The sequence below is a fragment of the Phodopus roborovskii genome, unplaced genomic scaffold (genome assembly GCF_943737965.1).
Source record: "Phodopus roborovskii unplaced genomic scaffold, PHOROB, whole genome shotgun sequence".
Lineage (NCBI taxonomy): Eukaryota > Metazoa > Chordata > Mammalia > Rodentia > Cricetidae > Phodopus > Phodopus roborovskii.
Genome location: NW_026126517.1, coordinates 22,161,399 through 22,182,327, shown reverse-complemented (window position 1 = coordinate 22,182,327; position 20,929 = coordinate 22,161,399). Strand labels below are relative to the sequence as shown.

General features: G+C 41.2%; 1 protein-coding gene across 3 annotated transcripts in view; it reads left to right on the top strand.

The window, feature by feature from the left end:
* Kmt2a (lysine methyltransferase 2A) overlaps window positions 1-20,929 on the top strand; it is an 84,412-nt gene that overhangs the window by 13,883 nt on the left and 49,600 nt on the right. For all 3 annotated transcript variants that reach the window (XM_051197258.1, XM_051197257.1, XM_051197259.1), the window contains exon 2: window positions 18,596-18,665. In XM_051197258.1, coding sequence (XP_051053215.1) covers window positions 18,596-18,665 — 70 coding nt within the window. The remainder of the gene's footprint in view (window positions 1-18,595; window positions 18,666-20,929) is intronic.

Sequence of the window (20,929 nt, the reverse complement as noted above, 5' to 3'; positions counted from 1 at the left end):
TTGCATTTTGATGAGGACAACAAATCAAGAAACTGAAATTGTGTAGTGAAAACATGTAGTTGAGAGCCAGGCATGGTAGCTCGTGTCTGCAGTCCCAGCACTCAGGAGAGAGAGAGTCAAGAAAATTGTTACTCAGTGAGTGATAGACCAGCCAGGACTACATCCCAACACCTTTATCTCAGAAGGAAAAGGGAATGAAAGGAGGGAGGGGAGAAAAAAAATCACTAAACTTCAATTAGGATATAGCTCAAAATGAAGTTAACTGCTTCAAGGTGATATGTAAGGGACCAAGTCCCCTTCCAATGAAAAGAACCCTCTCCTAAAATGAAGTTAGTGTCTGTTCAGCAGTCCAGCCTGTAGCACTGGTTGGTTGTGATACCTCCCTGGTAGAAAAGACTTAAGTCCCTACCGTTGTAATCCTTAACTTAATTTTCTACAATGTGCCAGTTAGCTGGGTTCATTTCTTTTTCTTTGGCAAATAGATAAGCCAGTTCAGACTTGGAAACTGGGGAGGCTAGAATTGTATTTGATTTCCCTCTTGTTTTGTTGAGATGGGATGTCATGTAGCCTTGAACTTGCTTTGTAACTGAGGGTGGCCCTGAACTCTTGACTGTCTTGCCTCTGCCTCCCAAGTGCTGAAATGATAGGCCAGTGCTACCATGCCTTGATTATTTGTTTTTAATGGTTCTGTAAAGTAATTTGGGTCATTGCCAAGAATCTGAATAGCCTACTGTCTGAACTGGTGCCTGCATTCCACTGTTTTGTTTTTAAAGACAGATGAGCTATTTTATGACTTCCTCTCTTTCTGAAGCAGGATGGGTAGAATTCACCTGGCTCATTTGCTTAGCTCTCTTGAGCGCCTTTGCTTGTTGTTACTGACATGGAGTGGGTTTGAGGGGCACAGTCTCCTCTTGTAAAGTGTATAGCATTTGTAGTTCTTAGGTGACAGTTGCTAGGTAGAAGCAACTTAAAACCTTGAAAACTGGAGTTCATTTTTGTACGTTGATTATGTGACCTCCTATTGTTACTGGAGAACAGTGTGTTACAGTCTTTGCACCCTTTAATCCTGGGTGACCTTTCCTCCTTAACACTTTTTTTTCACTAGCAGTTAGAGATCATATGTAAAAGAGCTTAAGTCTCTTCCTCCCTGTGGTGTGTGATCAGACAGATAACTGTCCTTTCCATGCACCAGCAATTGGAGAGAATTAGCCATCGTCCTCGCTGACCAGTTCACAAGACACTGGCATCAGTCCAATAACTATCCCTCCTTCCTTCTCTTCCTCCCTTTCTTCTTCCCTTCCTTTCCTTCTCTTTAAAGCCAGACTCACTATGAAGACTAGTAACTGATTTATTCCCAAAGACAATTCTGTTAACATTAGGTTTAAGAGCTTCAACCTTCAAATTATCAATTCCCAAAGTGTCTTGCAAAGTGCTATAATTATTTTAGTACTTATATTCATGTTATATTTTAAGCTGCACTTTAAAAAAAGAAATTAGATAATAAGAAGGGGGGGTGGGGATGCTTGCCAAATGCTAAAACCCAGCTCTTGGGTCACTTACTGATTTCTTAGGAATTTAGGGATCCTAAGGGTTTGTATATGTTGGGTAACACTCTACCACTGGTCCACTGGACCATTATTTTATTTTTAAGATTTTTTTTTTTTTTTTTTTAAAGACAGGGTCTCATGTAGCTCAGACTGGCTTGGGACTCTGTAGACCAGGCTGGCCTTGAAATCAGAGCTCTGCCTACCCTGCCTCCTGAGTGCTGGAATTGAAGGTGTGCACCACCACATGGGAGACTGAACTCTCCTTGGTTCTCCTGCTTCCACCTCCCAAGCACTGGTTCGCACCATGTACTCTACACTCTGCTCTGAGACAGAATCTTGATTAATTGCCCAGGCTTCCCTGTCCTCTTGCTGCCGCCTCCCAAGTTACTACAAGTACAACAATTTATGTGTTTATTTGACAGTTGGTTGTGTTACACCAGCATAAAAATTGAGAAATTTAAAAACTATTCTCAAAGTACTTGATAGTGTTTCCTTTTCAGTTTAAGGGACTTCGGTAATCAGAAAAGCGGCCCCTCCTCTGTAAGGCATCCTCTCCCCCTGAGCACTGGATTCCAGCTTTTCTCTGCTACTCATTGTTGTACCTGCCAACAACCCCCCCCCCCCTTGCATAGGCAGTTTCTCAGGCCATCACAGTGTAAAACTGTCTGTCTGGATACAATCCTCCTTCTTAAAAACCGGTGGTCCATGTCCTCCTCCAGTTACTACCTGAGTTTTACTCCCTTTTATAGTAGGAAGTCTTTATAAAGTGCTGTAATTGCTATCTCCACTTTCTCACCTCCCAGGCCCTCAGCTACTCAGTTGGGCTTTGTCTCCCAAGACTCCGCTCAGATAGCTCATATCAAGGTGTGTGTGTGTGTGTCTGTCTGTCTGTCTGTCTGTCTGTCTGTCTTAACCAGATTGAATAAATAAGTCTTAGCCCTTACCCTGTTAGACCCTTTGCAGCATTTGAACAGCTAAACACTCTTTCATTTTTCCTTGGATCTATCACTCTACTCACCGGTTATTAATTTTCAGTGTTCAGCCTGGCCTTTCTCTTCACGGGGCTTACCTGGGTGTGGAGACTGCCAGGAGTCCACCTTCTGCTACCTTCTCTCCCTAGGTGGTCTTTTTCAGGCTTCAGGCTATATGCTGAGAACCATTGCCTGAAATTTAGGCAACTGTATATTTGACATTTCTGTTTGGATAATAGTAATAATAACTTGACTAAAATTTATTGAATGTTTATTATGGGCCAGACTGTATTGTGACCCTTCACATAAATTTTCCCACCTAATCTTTATGGCCCTCTCTTTATGAGGTGCCTTGTTCCTAGCTTACAGGCAAGGAAATAGGCATTTGGAATCCAGTAATTTTTTTCTCTCCTCAAACCTTTGCCATTCCCAGTCTGTTTTGGGTTGGGTTGGGTCTACTAAGTACTCAGTTATTCAGGCTTAAAGCTCCATCTAAGAGGTGTGCTTGATTTCTCTTCATTCTTACCCCAGTTCTAAGCTGAATAAAATTCTTTATACTTCATCCAGAACATACCCCAGCTCCCAGCTTCCTCTCACCAACTCTACTCCTCATAGTCTCTTGCCTTGGCCTACTTTCTCATCTCCTCCTTGTACTCATACTCACTAGAGTTTGTTCCTCACACAGCAACTATGAAGTCCAGTATCAGATACATTATTTATTTACATTAAATCTGGCAATGTCTCCTACCACTGCTAGAACAGACTGATACTCTTCTAGACATTTACCCTTGTTGGCCCTTTATGTTTGGCTTTTCCTCTTTTAGGTCCTTTCAGCACATTTGTCTCTGCAAATGCCAGATGCTCTCTGTTGTAGTGTAGGAACTGCAGATGATGTGTCAACGGATGAGATGCTGGTACCAAAAAAGTTCATTGGTGCTTCACACCTGTAATCCCAGCACTCAGGAGGCTGAGGCAGGACGATTACCTAACTGTGAATTTGACCAGGCTAGGCTACATAGTTCCAGGTCTGTCTGGGGCTACAAAGTGAGACCTGTCTCACCAAAACAAAACAGCTAACTGAGGCAGGAGGATTGCCTGGGCTTTGAGGCCTTTACTCAAAAAACAAACAAATCTCAAAATAGTTAATATAACTTTTTTGTGTATTTGTGATGTATGTGTGTGTTCTCTTGTGTGTACATGTACACTTGCATGTACATGTGTGGAGGCCAGACATTAACTTTGGGTGTTTTCACCCTTGCTCCATGCCACACTTTTTAGGATGCTTTCACTAAACTCAGAATTCGCTTTCTCTCTAGACTGAATGGACAGCAAACTCCTGAAATCTGCCTGTCTCTGCTTCCCCTAGCATTGAGGTCACTGCCTCACCTTGCTTTTATGTGGGTGTCGGAGATATGAACTCAAGTCTTCATGTTTGTGTTTTAGACATTTTTAGCCACCAAGTCATCTCCCTAACCTCATTTTGTGCATATATTTTTCTTTTTTGAGACAAGGACTCCCTAATATAATTTTTTAAATTATTTATCTGTCATGTGCATGCACACATGTGGAAGTCAAAGGTTGGGTAACTTGGTAGGAGTTGGTTCTCTCCAGAATGTGAGTCCCAGAGAGCAAATTCAGGTGGTCATGCTTGGCAACAAGTATCCCTCTGAGGCTTTTAGGTAGCCCCTGTGAAGTTTTTATGTGTATGAAATACTCTTTTAGGCTTTCAAGCCATTTAAAAGTGGCATAAGACCAGTTGGTGGTGGTTCATGCCTTTAATCCCAGTACTGAAAGACAGAGGCAGGCAGAGCTCTGTGAGTTGGAGGACAGCCCTGTCTACAGAGTGAGTTTCAGGACAGATAAGAGCTACACAGAGAAACCCTGTCTCAAAAAGAACAGAAAAGAAAATAAAAGAAAGACAACACCTCCCCCAAAGTGGCATAAAACATTTTAAAAATTAGGTTTTATTGGTTTTATGTGTATGAGTGTTTTCTTTACATTGTGTGCCACATGCATGCCTGATGCCCTCAGAGGTCTGAAGAAGGCATTGGATCTTCTGGAACTGGAGTTGTGAATGGTGGTGAGCCACTGTGTTTGTGTTGGGAAGCAGTCCTAGTCTTCTGCAAGAGCAACAGGTGATCTTAATGGCTAAGCCATGGAACAAACAAAAGCAGGCCACATTTGCTCTGTGGCTCTTAGTTTGCCTAGCCCTTGGGGAATTGTCACCTCAGACACGCCTTTCCTGATTTCTTAGTGGTTCATCCCACAACTGGCACATTGAGTTTTCCTATCTATTTCTTGTTCAGTGTGTATTTTCCCTGTACACTAGATTGTATGCTCACAGGGGAGGGGTTTTGTTACTTCCTGTACCAGTTCTTGACACAAGCTAGATTCATCTGGAAAGAGAGAACTTGAACTAAGAAAATGCCTCCATTGGATTGGCCTGTAGGCAAGTCTGTGGGACTTTTTCTTGATTGATGATTGGTGTAGGTACCAGCCCACTGTGGGTAGTGCCATCCTTGGGCAGGTGGTCCTGGGAGGTACAAGAAAGGTAGCTGAGTATGAACCTGGAGAGCAGCCCAGTAAGTTGTTAGTTCCTCATTCTGCTCCTGCTTGAGTTCCTGCTCCAGATTCCTCATTGATGACTGTAATAGGATAATTTATGCCAAATAAACCCTTTCCTTCCCAAGTTGCTTTTGATTTAGGTGTTTGTTAACAGCAATAGGTTTTGTCAGCTTGATGCAAACTAGTCATCTGGAAAAAGGAAATTCCAGTTTAGGAAGTACCTCCTGACCTGTAGGCATGGTCTGTGGGCCATTTTCTTAATTGCTAAATGACATAAGAGGGTCTAGACCACTGTGGGCACTGCTACCCTAAGCAAGTGGGCTTGGACTATTCAAGTAGTTGAGTAAGCCAGTGAGTATCACACCTCCATAGCCTCTGCTTCAGTTCCTACCTCAGCTTCTCTTGATGGTGGCCTGTAACCTGTAAGCCAGATAAACTCTTTCTTCCCAGAGTTGTTTTGGTTAAGTGTTTTATCAGAGCAAAGAGAAAGCAAACTGGAACAGCATTTATGAATCTTCAGGGTCAAACAGTACCTGGCAGTACTCAGTAACCACTTACTAATGAATGCTGATTGTAGTTGAGTTATGGCTGCTGGCTGCTCTCCCTTTTTTCCAGTCTCTTTCCTATTATAGTTCATTATGTAGTAGTATTGCCAGACATTAGTGAGGTAATGGTAGTGCCCTGCTCTTCACTGTGTCAGATTTTTGCCTTTGTTTTTAATTTTGTCTTGTGTGTATGGGTATTTGTCTTTCATCTCTGTCCTGCTGGGGCTACTCTTGCCAGCCTAACAAGTTTCTACTAATTCTTGCATCTGGTTTTCTCTTTTCTTCCCATTATTCTGAATAAGCTGTGGTCTGTTACCATTTTCATAAGTCCTACTTTTGTTTTCTTCAGAGCTGTGTGCTCTTTTAGCCCAAGATGTTCTAGAATTTGATACATAGTCCAGGTATGTGCCATTGTGCCCTGCCAGAGCCAAGTTTAGAAACATAGTGGTTGTGAACTTCCTTGAGAATCTGAAAAAAACATGTTGTTTCTCATGGTATAGTTATTCACACACATATGATTTACCTGTGTTTCAGAGGAATTTCTAACCCTGCTCTTGCCTGTCGGTACTTGGCTATCCTTTCCCTTTCAAAGAGAATCCCCTTCATTGTGCTTGTGATCATTGCCTCCCACTGCTGTCCCATGCCACCCATCCCTTTTCCACTTAATACCTCTTTGCCTTTCAGGATTTTTAGTTTCTTCTTCCCTATTATTATGTTCCCCATTAGTAAGCAAACACAATCAACCTCAAAAATTGTGCTTCAAGATGTCCCTTCCCTGTTCCTTATCTCTCTTTCTTCACATAACTGAGCTATTCAAAAGTAATCTTCATTTCTTTTTTCCCACCATGTAGTTGTGTATGTCTGTTGCTGTGGATCAAATGTGGCCTCCAGTCCCTTTCCTACTTCCACAATATAGCTTGCCTCCTCCTGCCTAGTGGCATCAGCTCCTGTACAGGCATCAGCTTTGGTAACAGCAGAGATGACCTCCCAGTTTAACATTCCACTGTACAAGTTGGGTATTGTCTGAAGTGACCACTCCTTGATAAGTGTCTTTCCCTAAGTGTCTAATCTTGCTTTCTCTATGCAAAGCTCGGTGCACACATTCCTTGGGGCTCTGTTTACCAACTTTCCCCCTTTCTTTGTATTCTCTCTCTAGCAGGGTGATCTAACACAGTTTAAACACTTCCATATTCATCAAGCCAGATGTATTTTCTCCGAGTCATTGTTTCCAGTAGACAGCACAGAGAGACATTTCTAACTCCAGTACCTGAAGTGCTCTTCCTTCCTATTCCTGAAAGTGTGTCTTTGTTCTGTACTCCCAGTCTTGGTGAATATCCCTACAAACCAGCCAGCGTAAGCTGTGGTCCTTTCTCCTCCCTTAGCAACCTCTGTATCAAAGCCGCATATTGCTACTGCATGTCAGGGCTGTAGAGACTCAGTGATTCAGAGCACATACTCCTTAAGAGTTCTGTCCTCAGCACCCATTTGTGATGGCTCACAACCACCTGTAACTCCAGCTCCAGGGGATCTGATGCCCTCTTCTGGCCTCTGGGCATCCCTTAGACACATACATAAAAGTTTTAAAATAAAATAAAAGTAAATACTAAAATATGTTTGTAGAATCTGTCCTTTTTGATCAATGCCCTTTGCCACTGTAGTCCCTTTCTTTGTCTCAGTTAACAACCTCAGAGACCATTTATGGTTGTGTACACCCATAGCCCTAGCATTGTGGAGGTGGAAGATCCTGGGTTCCAGGCCAGCCTAGAACTCATCAGCTACATGAGATTTAAAAAAAATTAAGATTAAAAAATAGCATAAGCTAGGATGGCTAGATGAAGGGATTTTCACTTGGTCTCTGTTTAGTTGCCACTTTGTCTCTGTCTTAGTCATTGTTGCATTGCTGTGAAGAGACACCATGACCAAGGCAACCCTCAATAAAAGAAAAACATTTATGTGGGGCTCGCTTACAGTTCAGAGGGGTAGGTTTGTCCATTGTCATCATGACAGAGGGCATGGTGGGAGCATGTCAGCACTCACAGTGCAGGATCAATAGCCTGATCTGAAGGCCAAGAGAAACTGGGCCTGGCATGGCCTTTGACATACTTTCTTCAACAAGGCCACACCTCCTAATCCTTCTCAGATAGTGTCGCTTCCTGGTGACTAAACAGTCAAGCCTATGGGACTGATCTTATTCAAATTTCCACAGTCTCTAAAAGTGTCCAGAAAGGGTTTCTATGCAGCTTACGCAGTCAGAGAATGTGTGTGTTTTACATGCACGTGCAGTCCAAATGTCACTCATAGGCTTAGGCAGAACAAAGTAGTTTAAAGGGTAGAAAGAGCCCTTTTCTGTCTAGTTTGTTTAAAAACTGAAATGTTGACAAGGATTGTTGAATCTGTGTTTTAATATAAAATTGCAGACAGATACAGGAATGAAAAAACAATCTCTACTTTTCCATTCAGTCACAGTGATTGGGTTTGTTGAGACAGGGTCTCCCTTGGTAGCTCAGGCTGGCCTCAGACTTAGTTCTTGCCAAAACGTTGAGATTACAGAGTGCTGGGATTTCAGGTGTGTGCCACCCAGTTTAGAGAATCACTGACCCCATAGAACCTTTAGGATGAGGTCCATATGTGCTAGAAAATAGTTTTTAAGCACTTGAAGGCTTTTGAGACCTTCCATGATCTGCCTCCTACCTCCCCACCTTCAGTATTTTTTGCCTTGTGTCTGAATGGCTGTGTGTGCCTCTGAGCTTTTTGTATGCTATTCATTCTGCCTGCGTCCCTCTTGGTACCTTCTCAAGCTTTATCATCATTCAGAGGTGAGCTGGTTTCATCCTGTGTGGCCCTTTGTCTTGCCTGACTTTATGCAGTGTTCCCACCTTCGGTTCAGGGTTCCTTGTGTACATTCTGTTACTGTACTTAGCTGTTCTTCTCCCTCCTCCCTCTTGATACAGGGTAGCATTGCATAGCTGTAGAGGCTAACTTCAAACTAGGTATCTATTTTAGCCTCCCATCTGAGATTTGTAACCTGTACTACCGCATCATACCCTGCTTAAAAATATCTTTTATCTCTGATCATCCCTTTACTTACATACAGTTGTTTTTTTTAAGATTTATTTATTAATTATGTATACAGTGTTCTGTCTGCATGTATCCCTGTAGGCCAGAAGAGGGCACCAGATCTCATTACAGTTGGTTGTGAACCATCTTGTGGTTGCTAGAATTGAACTTAGGACCTCTGGAAGACCAGTTAGTGTTCTTAACCACTGAACCACCTCTCCAGCCTGCACCTACATATAGCTTTTAAGGATTTTTTGTGTGTGTATGTGCCTGAGTGAGTTTGTGTGTCATGTGTGTGCAGGAGCCTACAGAGGCCAGAAGAACACATCAGATCCCCTACAGCTCGAGTTATAATTAGTTGTGAATCATGTGGGGGCTGGGAATTGACCCCCAGTCCTCTGTAGGAGCCACAAGTACTCTTAAATTTCTGAGCCATTTCTTCAGCCCCCCCACTCTCCCTCCCTCCTTCCCTTTCTCCCTCTCTTCTTCCCTCCCTCCTTCCTTCCTTTATCCTTCCCTCCCTCTCTCCTTTCCTTCCTCCTTCCCTTGTTTTTTTTTTTTGTTTGTTTTTTTTTTTGTTTTTTTTTTTGTTTTGTTTTGTTTTGTTTTGTTTTGTTTTTGAGACAGGGTTTCTCTGTGTACCTTTGGAGCCTGTCCTGAACTCACTCTATAGACTAGGCTGGCCTTGAACTCAAAAAGATCCACCTGCCTCTGCCTCCTGAGTGCTGGGATTAAAGGTGTGTGCTACCACCACCAGGATCCACTCAATGTTTCTTAATGAATGAATTGGTTTTGTTTGTCTCCCAGCCTGCGTTTATTTATTTGAAGTTTGTAAGATGTAATCTCACTGTGTGGACCAGACTGGTCTTGAATTTATAGTGATTCTTTTGCCTCTGCCTTCTGAGTACTACAATCACAAACAAACTCCTTACATTATACTTTTTTGGCAGTTCTGGAAATGACCCAGGCAAGTACTCTACTCTAGGCTGCCTCGGTCCCCCAAAAGCATGTGTGTTTGTAGGCTAGTGGTCTCTCATGGCCAGCAAGCCTCGAGGATCCCTGTCTTTACTTAGCACTAGGATTACAAATGTGTTTGTGTGTAAAAGAGTTCATGGAGCTAAAGACTATATTCAACCTCCTCAACTTTTGTAGTGGCAGTGTTAAAGACTACTTGTGTTTTTAGATCAGTTTTATTTATTAATTTTTTTTTGTCTTTTTTCTGTATGGGTGTATTTTGCCTACATGTATGTATGTATGTATGTGCACCACATGTATCTGTGGAAGCCCGAACAGGGTATCAGATTCCCTGGAACTGGAGTTACAGATGGTTGTTAGCTGCCATGTGGGTGCTGAGAATTGAACTTGAATCCTCTTCAAGAGCAGCCAGTGCTCTTAACTGCTGCACCTTCTCCCCAGTCCCATTTGGCCTCCTTTTGGCAGTTTTAAATACATCATCCATTATCACCTTTCAGCACTGTAGATTACCAAGACACATTCCTCCATCAGAGCTGCAACCTTGTGTGCCTCTCAGTCAACCTGTTCCTTTGTTCCTGTGATTACTTTTCTGCTCTCCCTCTAGATGCCACATGTAAGTGAGTCTTCAGAGTACTTAAGTTTCTGTGTGGCTTACTCTGTGATGTCATTGAGAATGGCCAAATTTCCTACTTTTTAGGCAGAATAGTGTCCAATTTTACATATGCACCCCATTTTTCTTAATCATTCATTAATGTGACTAGAACTGACATGGACCTGAAAGGCACATACTTCTTCAGCGTACAAACTCAGTTCCTTTGCTACATTCTCATATCTAGGATAGTAGGATTATATGGTTAGACTTTTAGTTTTTTGAAGAACACTATACTATTTTTTTAAAAAATAGCTGTTCTAGTTTACATTCTCACTGACTGTGCACAAAGGCCACTTTTCTTTCATTCTCAGTAACACTGGCTATCATTTGTCCTCAATACTAGCTCCTCTAACAGCTGTAAACTGATGACTCAATATGGCCTAATTTAGTCCCTATGCATTTCATGTATGTATTATTTTTTTTTTTTTTTTTTTTTATTATGTTGAGGATTAAACCCAGAGCCTTGTGCATGCTAAGCTATACAGTCTTTAGCTCCTGGTCCCTAAGGATTCCTTTTTTTTAAAAAAAAAAAAAACAAAAACAAAAAAAACAAAAAAACATTTATTGTGTATATGTATATGATATGTGTGTGGGGGGATAGATAGATTGACTATCGATCAGAGGAGAGTTTTCAGGAGTTGATTCTCTCATTTCACTATGTGAGTCCTGAGGATCAAACTAAGGACACCAAGCTTGGCAGTAAACATCTTTACTTACTAAGCCATTATACCAGATTTAAAAAAAAAAAAAATCCCTCTGCTAACCAGGAATGGTAGCACATGCCTGTATTCCTAGCAAATCAGAACTTTAAGCTGAAACAGAAGGATCATGAGTTTGAGGTCAATCTGGTTTACATAGCAAAGGCCCCATTTTGGGGGGTGCCATCTAATTAGATACTAGTAATTATGGGTGTGACTCTTTAAAATACAAAATAGAAGTTTGGTATTTTAGAGCAAGTAGCAGGAGACTCAAAGGGAATTGTGCCAACAGAAGTGATCGCTAACTGGAATAAATTCCCACAGGGGAGGTGTTACTCTTTATAAAATAGCTGCCAAGATTTACGTACAGCTCGCCTCCTGGGTGTTTTAGTCTCTTAGTTCTCTTGTGGCCCCTCATTAGATTGAACCATGTATAACGATGCCAACTTAGAAGCCTGAAAAAGTATTTCACAAAAATGAGTGTATCTTTTTAAAATATTTTGTTTATTTTTTTAATTGCTGATTTTTCTTAAATTTATCTTTATTTTATGTGCATTGATGTTTTGTCATGGATGTCCAGTCCTCTGGAACTGGAGTTATAGACAGTTGTGAACTGTCATGTGGGTACTGGGAATTGAACCCAGATCACCTGGAAGAGCGATCAATACTCTTAACCACTGAGCCATCTCTCCAGTCCCTAAAAACTTTATATTTAGGATGTGGTGGGTTGTGCGTGTTTGTGCATTCTTGCATGTCCTCAGGGGGTAGAAGGGGACTTTGGGTCCCTGGAGCTAGAGTGAGTTAGTGAGTTACAGTTAGTTGTTAGCTTCCTGATATGAGTGCTAGGAACTGAACTCTGGTCCTCTGGAAAAGCAACAAGTGTTCTTAACCTCTGGTTATCTCTCCAGACCCCCAGGAGCAATTCTTATTTAAGGTTTTATTTTTTACTTATGTGTAGGTTATGTGGGACAGGGTGTGTGTGAGAGTGCAGGTGCCCACAGGCTAATGACATTGATCACCCCGAGGCTGGAGTCACAGGCATTTGCGAACTGCCTTGATGTGGGTCCTGAGAATTGAACTCAGATTCTTGGTAAGAGGTAACATGCTCTCAACCTCCAAGCCTTTTTTTCCAGCTCCAAGGAATGATTTTTGATGCCATGTTCACTGATGTTTTTCTCATTGACTCAGTGAAGTTAATTTTGTAATTGGAGGAATTTTAGAGACAGAATACTGAAACTATGGTTGCTGAAGGACATTTGTGGCTTGCATAGCACTTAGTTAAAGTGAGGTGCCCAGGGAAGAACAAGATAGACCTTGTCCATCTTAGGCCAGGGCTGATGCAACTTGTTTAATGGAGATGTGTGGTGGTGGTGGTGGTGGTTGTACCTAGGTTGATTCCATAATTTAGGTATTATATGAGTAGTGCTATAGATGTTTTGTTTGTTTGGTAGGCTCATTGATTGGTTGCTTTGAGACTAAGAGTCTTATGTAAAGTGGATGAAGATAACATAACCTTGAACTTGGACCCTCCTGCCCCACTTCCTCAGTGCTGGGACAGGATACGGTTATATGCTCACACCTGGTTTTGTGTGGTACTGGGGTCATGCTTGGTGGTTATTCTAACAGCTGAAACCCAACCTACCCCAGTAGAGGTGTTTTCAGTGCCTTTGGTGTCCATCCACCTTAGCTTGGGAGGTTAAGAATTCTAAGTAGGTGATTTCCCCCCCCCCCCCCCCTTTGAACTGTGGTTCATTGGGAAGCATTAAGAAAGACACAGCAGTTAAGAGCACTGACTGCACTTCCAGAGGACTTCGGTTCAACTCCCTGCACCCACATGGCCACTCATAACTGTCTGTAACTCCCGTTCCAAGGGACCTGACACCCGTGTAAAGTGTAAAATAAAGATAAATAAATTTTTAAAAAGGCACAGATCGTTATTTTAGTTGGCTATATGGTGGGGAAAGTATTGTGTATCAATAATGACATTTGTAAGGCTGTTCCCACACGAGGAATGGGGTGTCCTGCTTGAAGGCTGAAGAGGGTCTAGTCTCTGATCTCTAGCCCTGTCGAGGTGCCTTCTTATAATGTGTGAAGGGGTGAAAATGCTTTGGAGAATTTTGAAATCCGCTGAGTGTTTCTTACCCACCAAATACTAATATAATGGAGAGAATGAGCTAGTCCCAGATGTAAGCAAGTTTTTTATTTTGGATTCTGAGTTAAGTTATATTTTGCCCTCAGTAACATTTTAACTAAACTTTGGTTTTTGGAGGGAAAGCTAAAGTTGTGCACCTGCCTGTCTTTGCCTTAGGTACTTCTTGGAAGCAGGAATTGTGTATTTTTCAACTTATCGTCTGCAACACAGCTCAGGCTGGGACATGTGTGTGAATGGTTTAAAAGACCCAGGAAATGAAATACTGCTTTTGTTTGAAATGTATTCTTAATCTTTTCTAGAAACACAGATTTTCATGTATTTTTCTAAATTACTAATTTACATATAACATTATTATATGTAATATTATTGGGCTCAGGTTCTCTTGTGGGAAGACTACTCTTTTCCTAAGACAGGTTTTCTTCTGTGTAGCCTTGGCTGTCCTGGAACTTGCTCAGTAGCCCAGGGTGGCCTTGAACTCACAGAGATCCACCTGCTTCTGCCTCCTGAGTGCTGGGACTTAAGGTGTGTGCCACCACAGCATGGCTGGGAAGATTATTCTTATTCTTTAATTTTTTGAAATGAGGTCTCACTATGACTATGTAGGTCCTTCCTTCCTTCTTCCCCCCTCCCTTTCTCTACCCCTCCCTCTTTTTTTAAGTTGAGGCCTCACTGTGTAACCTTGGCTGGCCTGGAATTCCCTATGTAGATCAGACTGGCCTCAAACTTATCTCTCAATCTTGAGTGTTGGAATTAAAGACATTTGCCACCGTGCCCAGTAAATAAAATTTTGGAATGCTACAATATTTATAAATCAGGAAGTTTAGTAGTAAAAGTGTCTTGGAAGTTCCCAGCTATCTGCCCTAGAGTTATGGCAAGAAGCAGTAAATTCTGTGTTAATTATTTTTATAATTATGGTTCACTTAAGGGGTGATATTGGATAGCTTAATTTACCACAAATCACTGGACACTAAATATGATTTAACAGTATTTATAGAGTTCAACTTGGCTGGGGTGTTTCTCTGTCTTGGAGTTAAGAAAATGCTCAAATCTTAGCCACACAGTCTCCAAGATCATCATTGACCACAATAGCTCATGTCTATACTATGTCTAGGAAAAGTTTGTGTGTTGGGTCAGGCATGGTGCCATACACTTTTAGTCCCAGATCTTTCTGAAGCCTGGTCTATATAGTGAGACAATGTCTCAAAACAAACCAGAAAGAAAAGAAGTAGAAAAAGAAAAGTATATGTACAATGTGAACCTAGGACTCCTTGGCTATGTGTCTCCTACACACTCTTTAGCTGGGCTTACGGGGTGTGTGTGTGTGTGTGTGTGTGTCTGTGTCTGTGTGTGTGTGTGTGTGCGTGCGTGCGCGCGCAGTACCTTGATGGTCTTTCAGCAAGCCTGGGCCTATTGGAAGCTAGGGCTGTTACTTCTTTACTTTGTCCTGAGGTGGTACCTGAGTAACATGAGCAATGGAGCCCGACGAAAAGTCAATTGTGATGGCAGTGCAGTGCCTCCTTTGGAGTTTTTTTCAGGGCGGGGGGGGGGGGAGTTTTGTTTTGTTTTGTTTTTGTTTAATCTTAGTATAGAATTGTAAGTTCAGGGTTGGAAGACAGAGCTCTTTACCATGGCAATGACAGCTTTGTTTTAGCCAGGTTGTTTGGATCTTTGAAGAGTGAGCTTTTATTTTGAAGCATAGTCAAAAATTAGCCTATATTTAAAAAAAAAAAAAAAAAGTTTTTGGGAGGCTGGAGAGATGGCTCATTGGTTAAGAGCACTGGCTGCTCTTCCAGAGGTCCTGAGTACAATTCCCAGCAACCACATGGTAGCTCACAATCATCTATAATGAGATCTGGTGCCCTCTTACGGCATGCAGGCAGAACACTGGTATATATAATAAATCTTTTTTTTTTTAAACAGTTCTTGGATTGAAATATAGCCTTTAGGGGGAAGGGCCTCACTATGTAGCACTGGCTAGCCCGGAACTCAATCCAGAGGGCCTCAACCCCTGCCTGGGACTCCTAAGTGCTGGGATTAAATGGTGTACCACCATGCCTGGTAGTATAATCCTTTTTGACTACACGTTCTCTTCCTGTGCTGACATTATTCTGATACCAGAGGAGAGCAAATGTTTCCTATCATTTTAGAAAGTCCTCAGAAAATTCTAAATATTGACAGTTGAATGACTGCTTGACTGACAGCTCAGTGGCACTTGGTGTTTTACAGGACTTTACAGTTGAGGTTGTACAGTTAGGTTTTGTGAACATTTGCAATACAGATGGTGACATGAATTGCTAACCATGAATAAAATGGTATTTATCTCATTTCTTTTAAAACCTGTAAATATGTCACCTAGTACTTTACATGTAGTTGCTTGCGCTGTTTGTTCTCACTGTACTTGGAGCATAAGACTCAGTAGCGTCCTGGGGTGTATTTGATGGTATTCAGGTACTGAGAACCACATGTGTCAGCAGGTTGTTTGATGGGGGTGATGTAGAGAAGAGCAAACTGCCCAGAAGCTTGAAGAATCGCTTAGAAAATGGCCATTCTGTGCTCTAGTTGTAGACTACAAAGTTTTGTGCTGTAGATATGACTCCTTCCTTCAATTATTTTTAGGTTCATTTGTAACTGTTATAGTGTGGAAGTGACTATAGCCAGTAATAACTGAACCCACTTTAAACACATCGGTTCCCTCTTATTACGTGCTGTGTATGTGTGATCTTGGGTAGGTCATTAGGCCTCCCAGAATTTGTTACTTCAACTACAGCACTAATAAAAGTACCAGAAATGTGCATGCTGCATTTTCATATTCTAAGTGCTTTTGTGTAAGTGTTTTCCTTCCCTCCTCGCAGTGCTCCAGTAAAGAGAGAAATGGAGAAAGAACATGACTTGTCTAAGGTCACATATAAGAGTCCCAGAGCCATCCCTTCTTGTGTCCCAGTCCAAGAGATGTAGTCTGGACGCCTCTTCTAAGATTTAAGTTTTTTTTTTTTTTTTTTAGTTCTCCCTTGTTTGAAATAATTTATCACTGCCTTTCTTATTTGCTTGGTTTTGTTGTTGTTGTTGTTGTTTTTTCCTCCTAAACTACTATTTGTCTTACTTCTAAGTGGGAAATGTAGCTAAGGGATAGAGTTATTGTTTATGGCCCTGGATTCAGATCCCAACACCAAAATTTAAAACAACTAAATTTGCCCAAGGCATATATTAAAAGTGGGACAATATGGACTTCTCATTTTAAAATTTGGAGTAAGCAAGGCAGTGATGGAGTACACCATTAATTCCAGAACTTGGAAGGCAGAGGCAGGTGATTCTCTGACTTTGAGGCCAGTCTGGTCTACAGAGCTAGTTCCAGGACAGCCAAGGCTATGCAGAGAAACCCTGTCTCAACAACCAGAAAAAAGATTAAGCTGTGTTTGCTGCTACATGTTTGTAACTCGCACTGTTAGGTGAGCATGGGGAGGTGGAGGAAAAGCACCAGCGTGGGCGGTGATACTGAGACGATGATGGCCCTTCCTCCAAAGAACACATTTTGGGTTGATTGGGCCTTTGTGATTTTTGATAGCTTTTTAAATACTGAGCCATTAAGCCTGAAGATCATCACAGAAATTTATTTGGCTTTTTAAAATTTTTACTTAATTATTTTGGGTGTGGATGTGTAGCCTTCATGTATGGCTGTGGACCATATGCACGTAGTGCCCTGGAGGCCAGAAGAGAGGGCTTGGGTCCCCTGGAACTGGAGTTATGGATGGCTGTGAGTCACCATGTGGATGCTGGGAGTGGAACCAAACCCCAGTCCTCTGCAGGAGCAGCCAGTGCTCTTAACCACTGAGCCATCTTTCCGGCCCTGTTTGGTTTGTTTTATTTTAAGATAAAATCATAGATTTTTCATACAAATAACATTTACAGTAAAAGTTTATTTTAAACTAAGAGAATTTTGAAAAATTGCTTTTAACCTAGTGACAAAAGAAACATAAAAAACGGACTGTAGTATGTGTTCCTCAGACTGAATACATTGGAATTAAATACTTAAAAAAAAATTCTGAAGAGAATTTCACCTTTTTCTTAAAATACTTATTTCTTGACGTGTATGAATTTTTGCTTGCACTTACGTTTGTGTGCTATACCTGCTTGGTGCTTTCAGAGGCCAGAAGAGAGTATCAGATAGATCTCTTGGAACTAGAGTTACAGATGGCTGTGAGTCACCATGTGGGGGCTAGGAATCAAACCCAAGTCTTCTGGAAGAGCAGCCAGTGCTATTAAACAGCTGGGAGCAGTGCATAAATAAAAAATAAATAAGTGAATTCTGCCTAAAAGCCTTCAAGTTCAAGAGCTGAAGTGCTAATTTGTCTAAAAGGTATCATTTACTTGTTAATATTTTCCTGGTGTGGTAACTGGTTAAGGACCTTTTTAACACCTGGCTCTAGTGTTAAACTGAGGAAAGAGCTCTTCAGTGGGAGTGTACTGTGTCATCCATTGATGCTGTTCACAGGAGGAAAGTCTGGGGACACAGTTCAGGATTTACCAAAGTCTAGCAAGTCTACACTTTGTTCCATGATGGTGGTGTGTGGATTTTGTTTCTGGAATCAGAAATTCTACCCCCCATCTTTCTTCTCTTCCCTCCCTCCCTCCCTCCCTCCCTCCCTCCCTCCCTCCCTCCCTCCCTCCCATCATCCACCCCTCCTTCCCAGAAAGAACTTTTTCTGAATCAGTAAATTTGTACCAGTCAATATGTTTCAGCAGACTTCTTGAGAATTTGTCCAAAAGGGCAGGTTAAAGTTAGAAGGAAGGAGAGCTTTTGCTTTTTTTGTCTTTTCCAAGCGGAATTGGAAATCAGATGTGTTCGTTAGTGATGAAGGGAGGCACTGTGTGTGGTCAGTTATGATCCCTGCTGCCAGCACTGCTTCCCAGCAGTGAGTCTCTTATCACAGGGCATTTTAAGGTGATGCCGTTAAATAGCAGTTCCTGACTAAGGAACTGACAGTTGTTGTATTTACAGTCTCTATACTATTCAGTAGGCAAGAGATCATTACATGCTTTATGTTATTCCTTATATGTTTGTAGACTTAAGCACTTGTTTTATCTGTGGCTGTATATTTTTAACATTATCCTGGTTTGCTTATTTGTGTTAAAGTTATCCTTTAATGGTTTGGGGTTTTATCTGTAGTTTGAAATTTAGACAGTCCCTTATTCATTGTTCACCAAAGGTGAATTTTCAGTGCATTGTTCAGTTACTATACAGCTATTATGTTTAATGAAACTATGACTGGGCCCATGATTTGAGACTTAGTTGTTTTATAGAATCCATTTGGATAATGACGACTCATATGTAGAGGCTAATTTTCCAATGCATTTGTTTCATCTGGGCATTTCTTTGGGATTTATTCACATTTATGTTTTTGCTTCTGATTTTAAAATAATTTTCCTTTGTTGTAGGATGAGCAGTTCTTAGGTTTTGGCTCAGATGAAGAAGTCAGAGTGCGAAGCCCCACAAGGTCTCCTTCAGGTATGGCCAATGAAGCATGTGCTGTAGATCTATATTCTGTTTGCTGGGAGAGTGTGGCTTCTTCCTCCCTTTTTGCAAGTAAAGGATGGCCTGCTCTCCCAGGACTAGGGAGTGACTTAGGAACTAGACTGTATGGGATGGTTGCTGCTGGCTATGCTTGTTAATCCTTCACTATGTTTTTCTGGGTAATACTTGGGCACGGGAGGTAGGTTTCCACAGAACAATTTTGGGAAACCTGGTCAAATTTGTCATTTTCTATTCTATAGTAGTATTTACGCTTGTGTGTGTGGGGAAATTGGCCCTTATTTTTTTGTAGATGAACTTTAGTGTACTTGTCAAAGATCCAGAAACAACATGTTTGCTCTACATGACACCATTTTACCTAACCCTTAAAGGATGTACTAAAATAAAGAAGCTGAAAATTATGTGGGTGTTTCCATTTATTAGTACTCAATAATGTTCTCAACAAAATTCTAGATGGTCAGTGGACTTCACTTTTAATGGCTTGGATAGTTCTTTTGTCTGGAGGAAAGGCTGAGAGTTTTAATGGGAAATACATTCTTCATCTTGTCAATTTTGACTTCTACTATGGTTTTGACTATGTGGATAAGTAGACCAGTTAAATATTCTGTTGTTGTATATTTTTACTCTGTTTAATTTGTGATGGTTGCTGTCATTTGGGTATCACTTAAGAGTCATTGTATATTATATAGTAATCTAATTAGACACCCAAGATGACGACTTTTGTTTCCCCAAAGATGATTTTGCTATCTAGTGACTGGGACCAGTGGCTTAGGACCTGCTATGTAGACAGCAGCAGTGGTTTCTTTAAGTGGTGTTGAAATCTTGGATTTCATTAACAGTTGATAAAAATGGAGAGGGGCATGACATAAGCAATTAGATGAAGCCAGTGTGTGGCCTTGAGTGTAAGAAGTTAGCGGGTGAGTTAGGACCCTTCTCTGGTTTCTACTTGTCTATGAAATCTTCTTTTGAAAAGGGATATGGAAGAGGTTTTCAGAGCCATCAAATGGCCCACAGTGCTGGGGAGTCAAGTCTACACTCTTAGTTAATTCACAGCTCTCTCTCAGTGGTTTCCTAGGGATTTTTTTTTTCTTGGCTATCAATTTACATTGAACATTGTTTTTGCAATTTCTTTTTCAATTATTTGTTTCTATTTTATGTGCATTGGTGTTCTGCCTGTATGTATGTCTGTGTAAGAGTGTCAGATCTCGGAGTTACTCTAGAAGAGCAGTGGATGCTCTTAACCTCTGAGCCATCTCTTCAGCCCCCATTGTTGTTGTTTTAAACATCTGGATATGTGTTACTGAAATGAATTGTTATCTGTTGTCTTACAGTCCATTACTTTTGTTATAATTAGTATATATTGACAATTGATTTGTAAACTCTTAGCTGTAAAGGGAAGTCTTCTAAGTTACTTGGTGAGGAATGCATTTGTGTTTATGTTATGAAGTTCAACCATAAGACTTCATTGATTTCTGTTGTGTTGGAAGCAGCTCAATAGTACAACTTTTCATAGAGGCAATCTCTTTTGATGCTTGGTGAGGGAGGTTTTGGTCTCAGAAGAATGTTATACTATATTAGCCCTGAGAAGTTAAGAATAAGGGAAGACCATAGGCTTTTTTTGAGGCAGAGCCTTAACTTTGTAGCCTAGGTTGTTATGGAGCTCACTGTGTAGCCCCAGCTAACCTTGAAAGTGAGGAGATCTTCTTTCCTTAGCTTCCCAAGTACTGGGGTTACATATGTGAGCCATCATGCCTGGCTGTCATAGCCAATTCTTACTGTATTGACTGTCTTAATAGTAGCAAGTTGAGCATCTTTATAATTTGGGAAATTCCTGTTTGCATCAAGATAATGTGTGGTCCTGGCTGGACCCCATAGGCAGATCAGGATGACCTTGAATTTACAGGTAGTCTCCTACTTCTGCCTCTTCCTAGTGCCAGAGTTGCAGGCGTGCTCCATCATACCTACCTATTTCTTTTTTAGAATAGCAAAGATCTGTCTAAACTGTTGATTTGCCCTTGTTAACAATCAAGGTTAAATCTTTTTGTGACTTGGCAGTAACTAGTTAAAGAAGTCCTAGAAAGGAGTAGATTAACAAGCTCTTGACACCAGCCACTGATAAGTTCTCATGTTTGTCATGAATGAGCATTTCCCCCCAAGTAAAACTTCTTAGCTTACTTTGCTAGAACAGATTAAAAATGTAGGATGGAGCCTTTGCCTGTGAAAGTTGATGTCATTGTTCA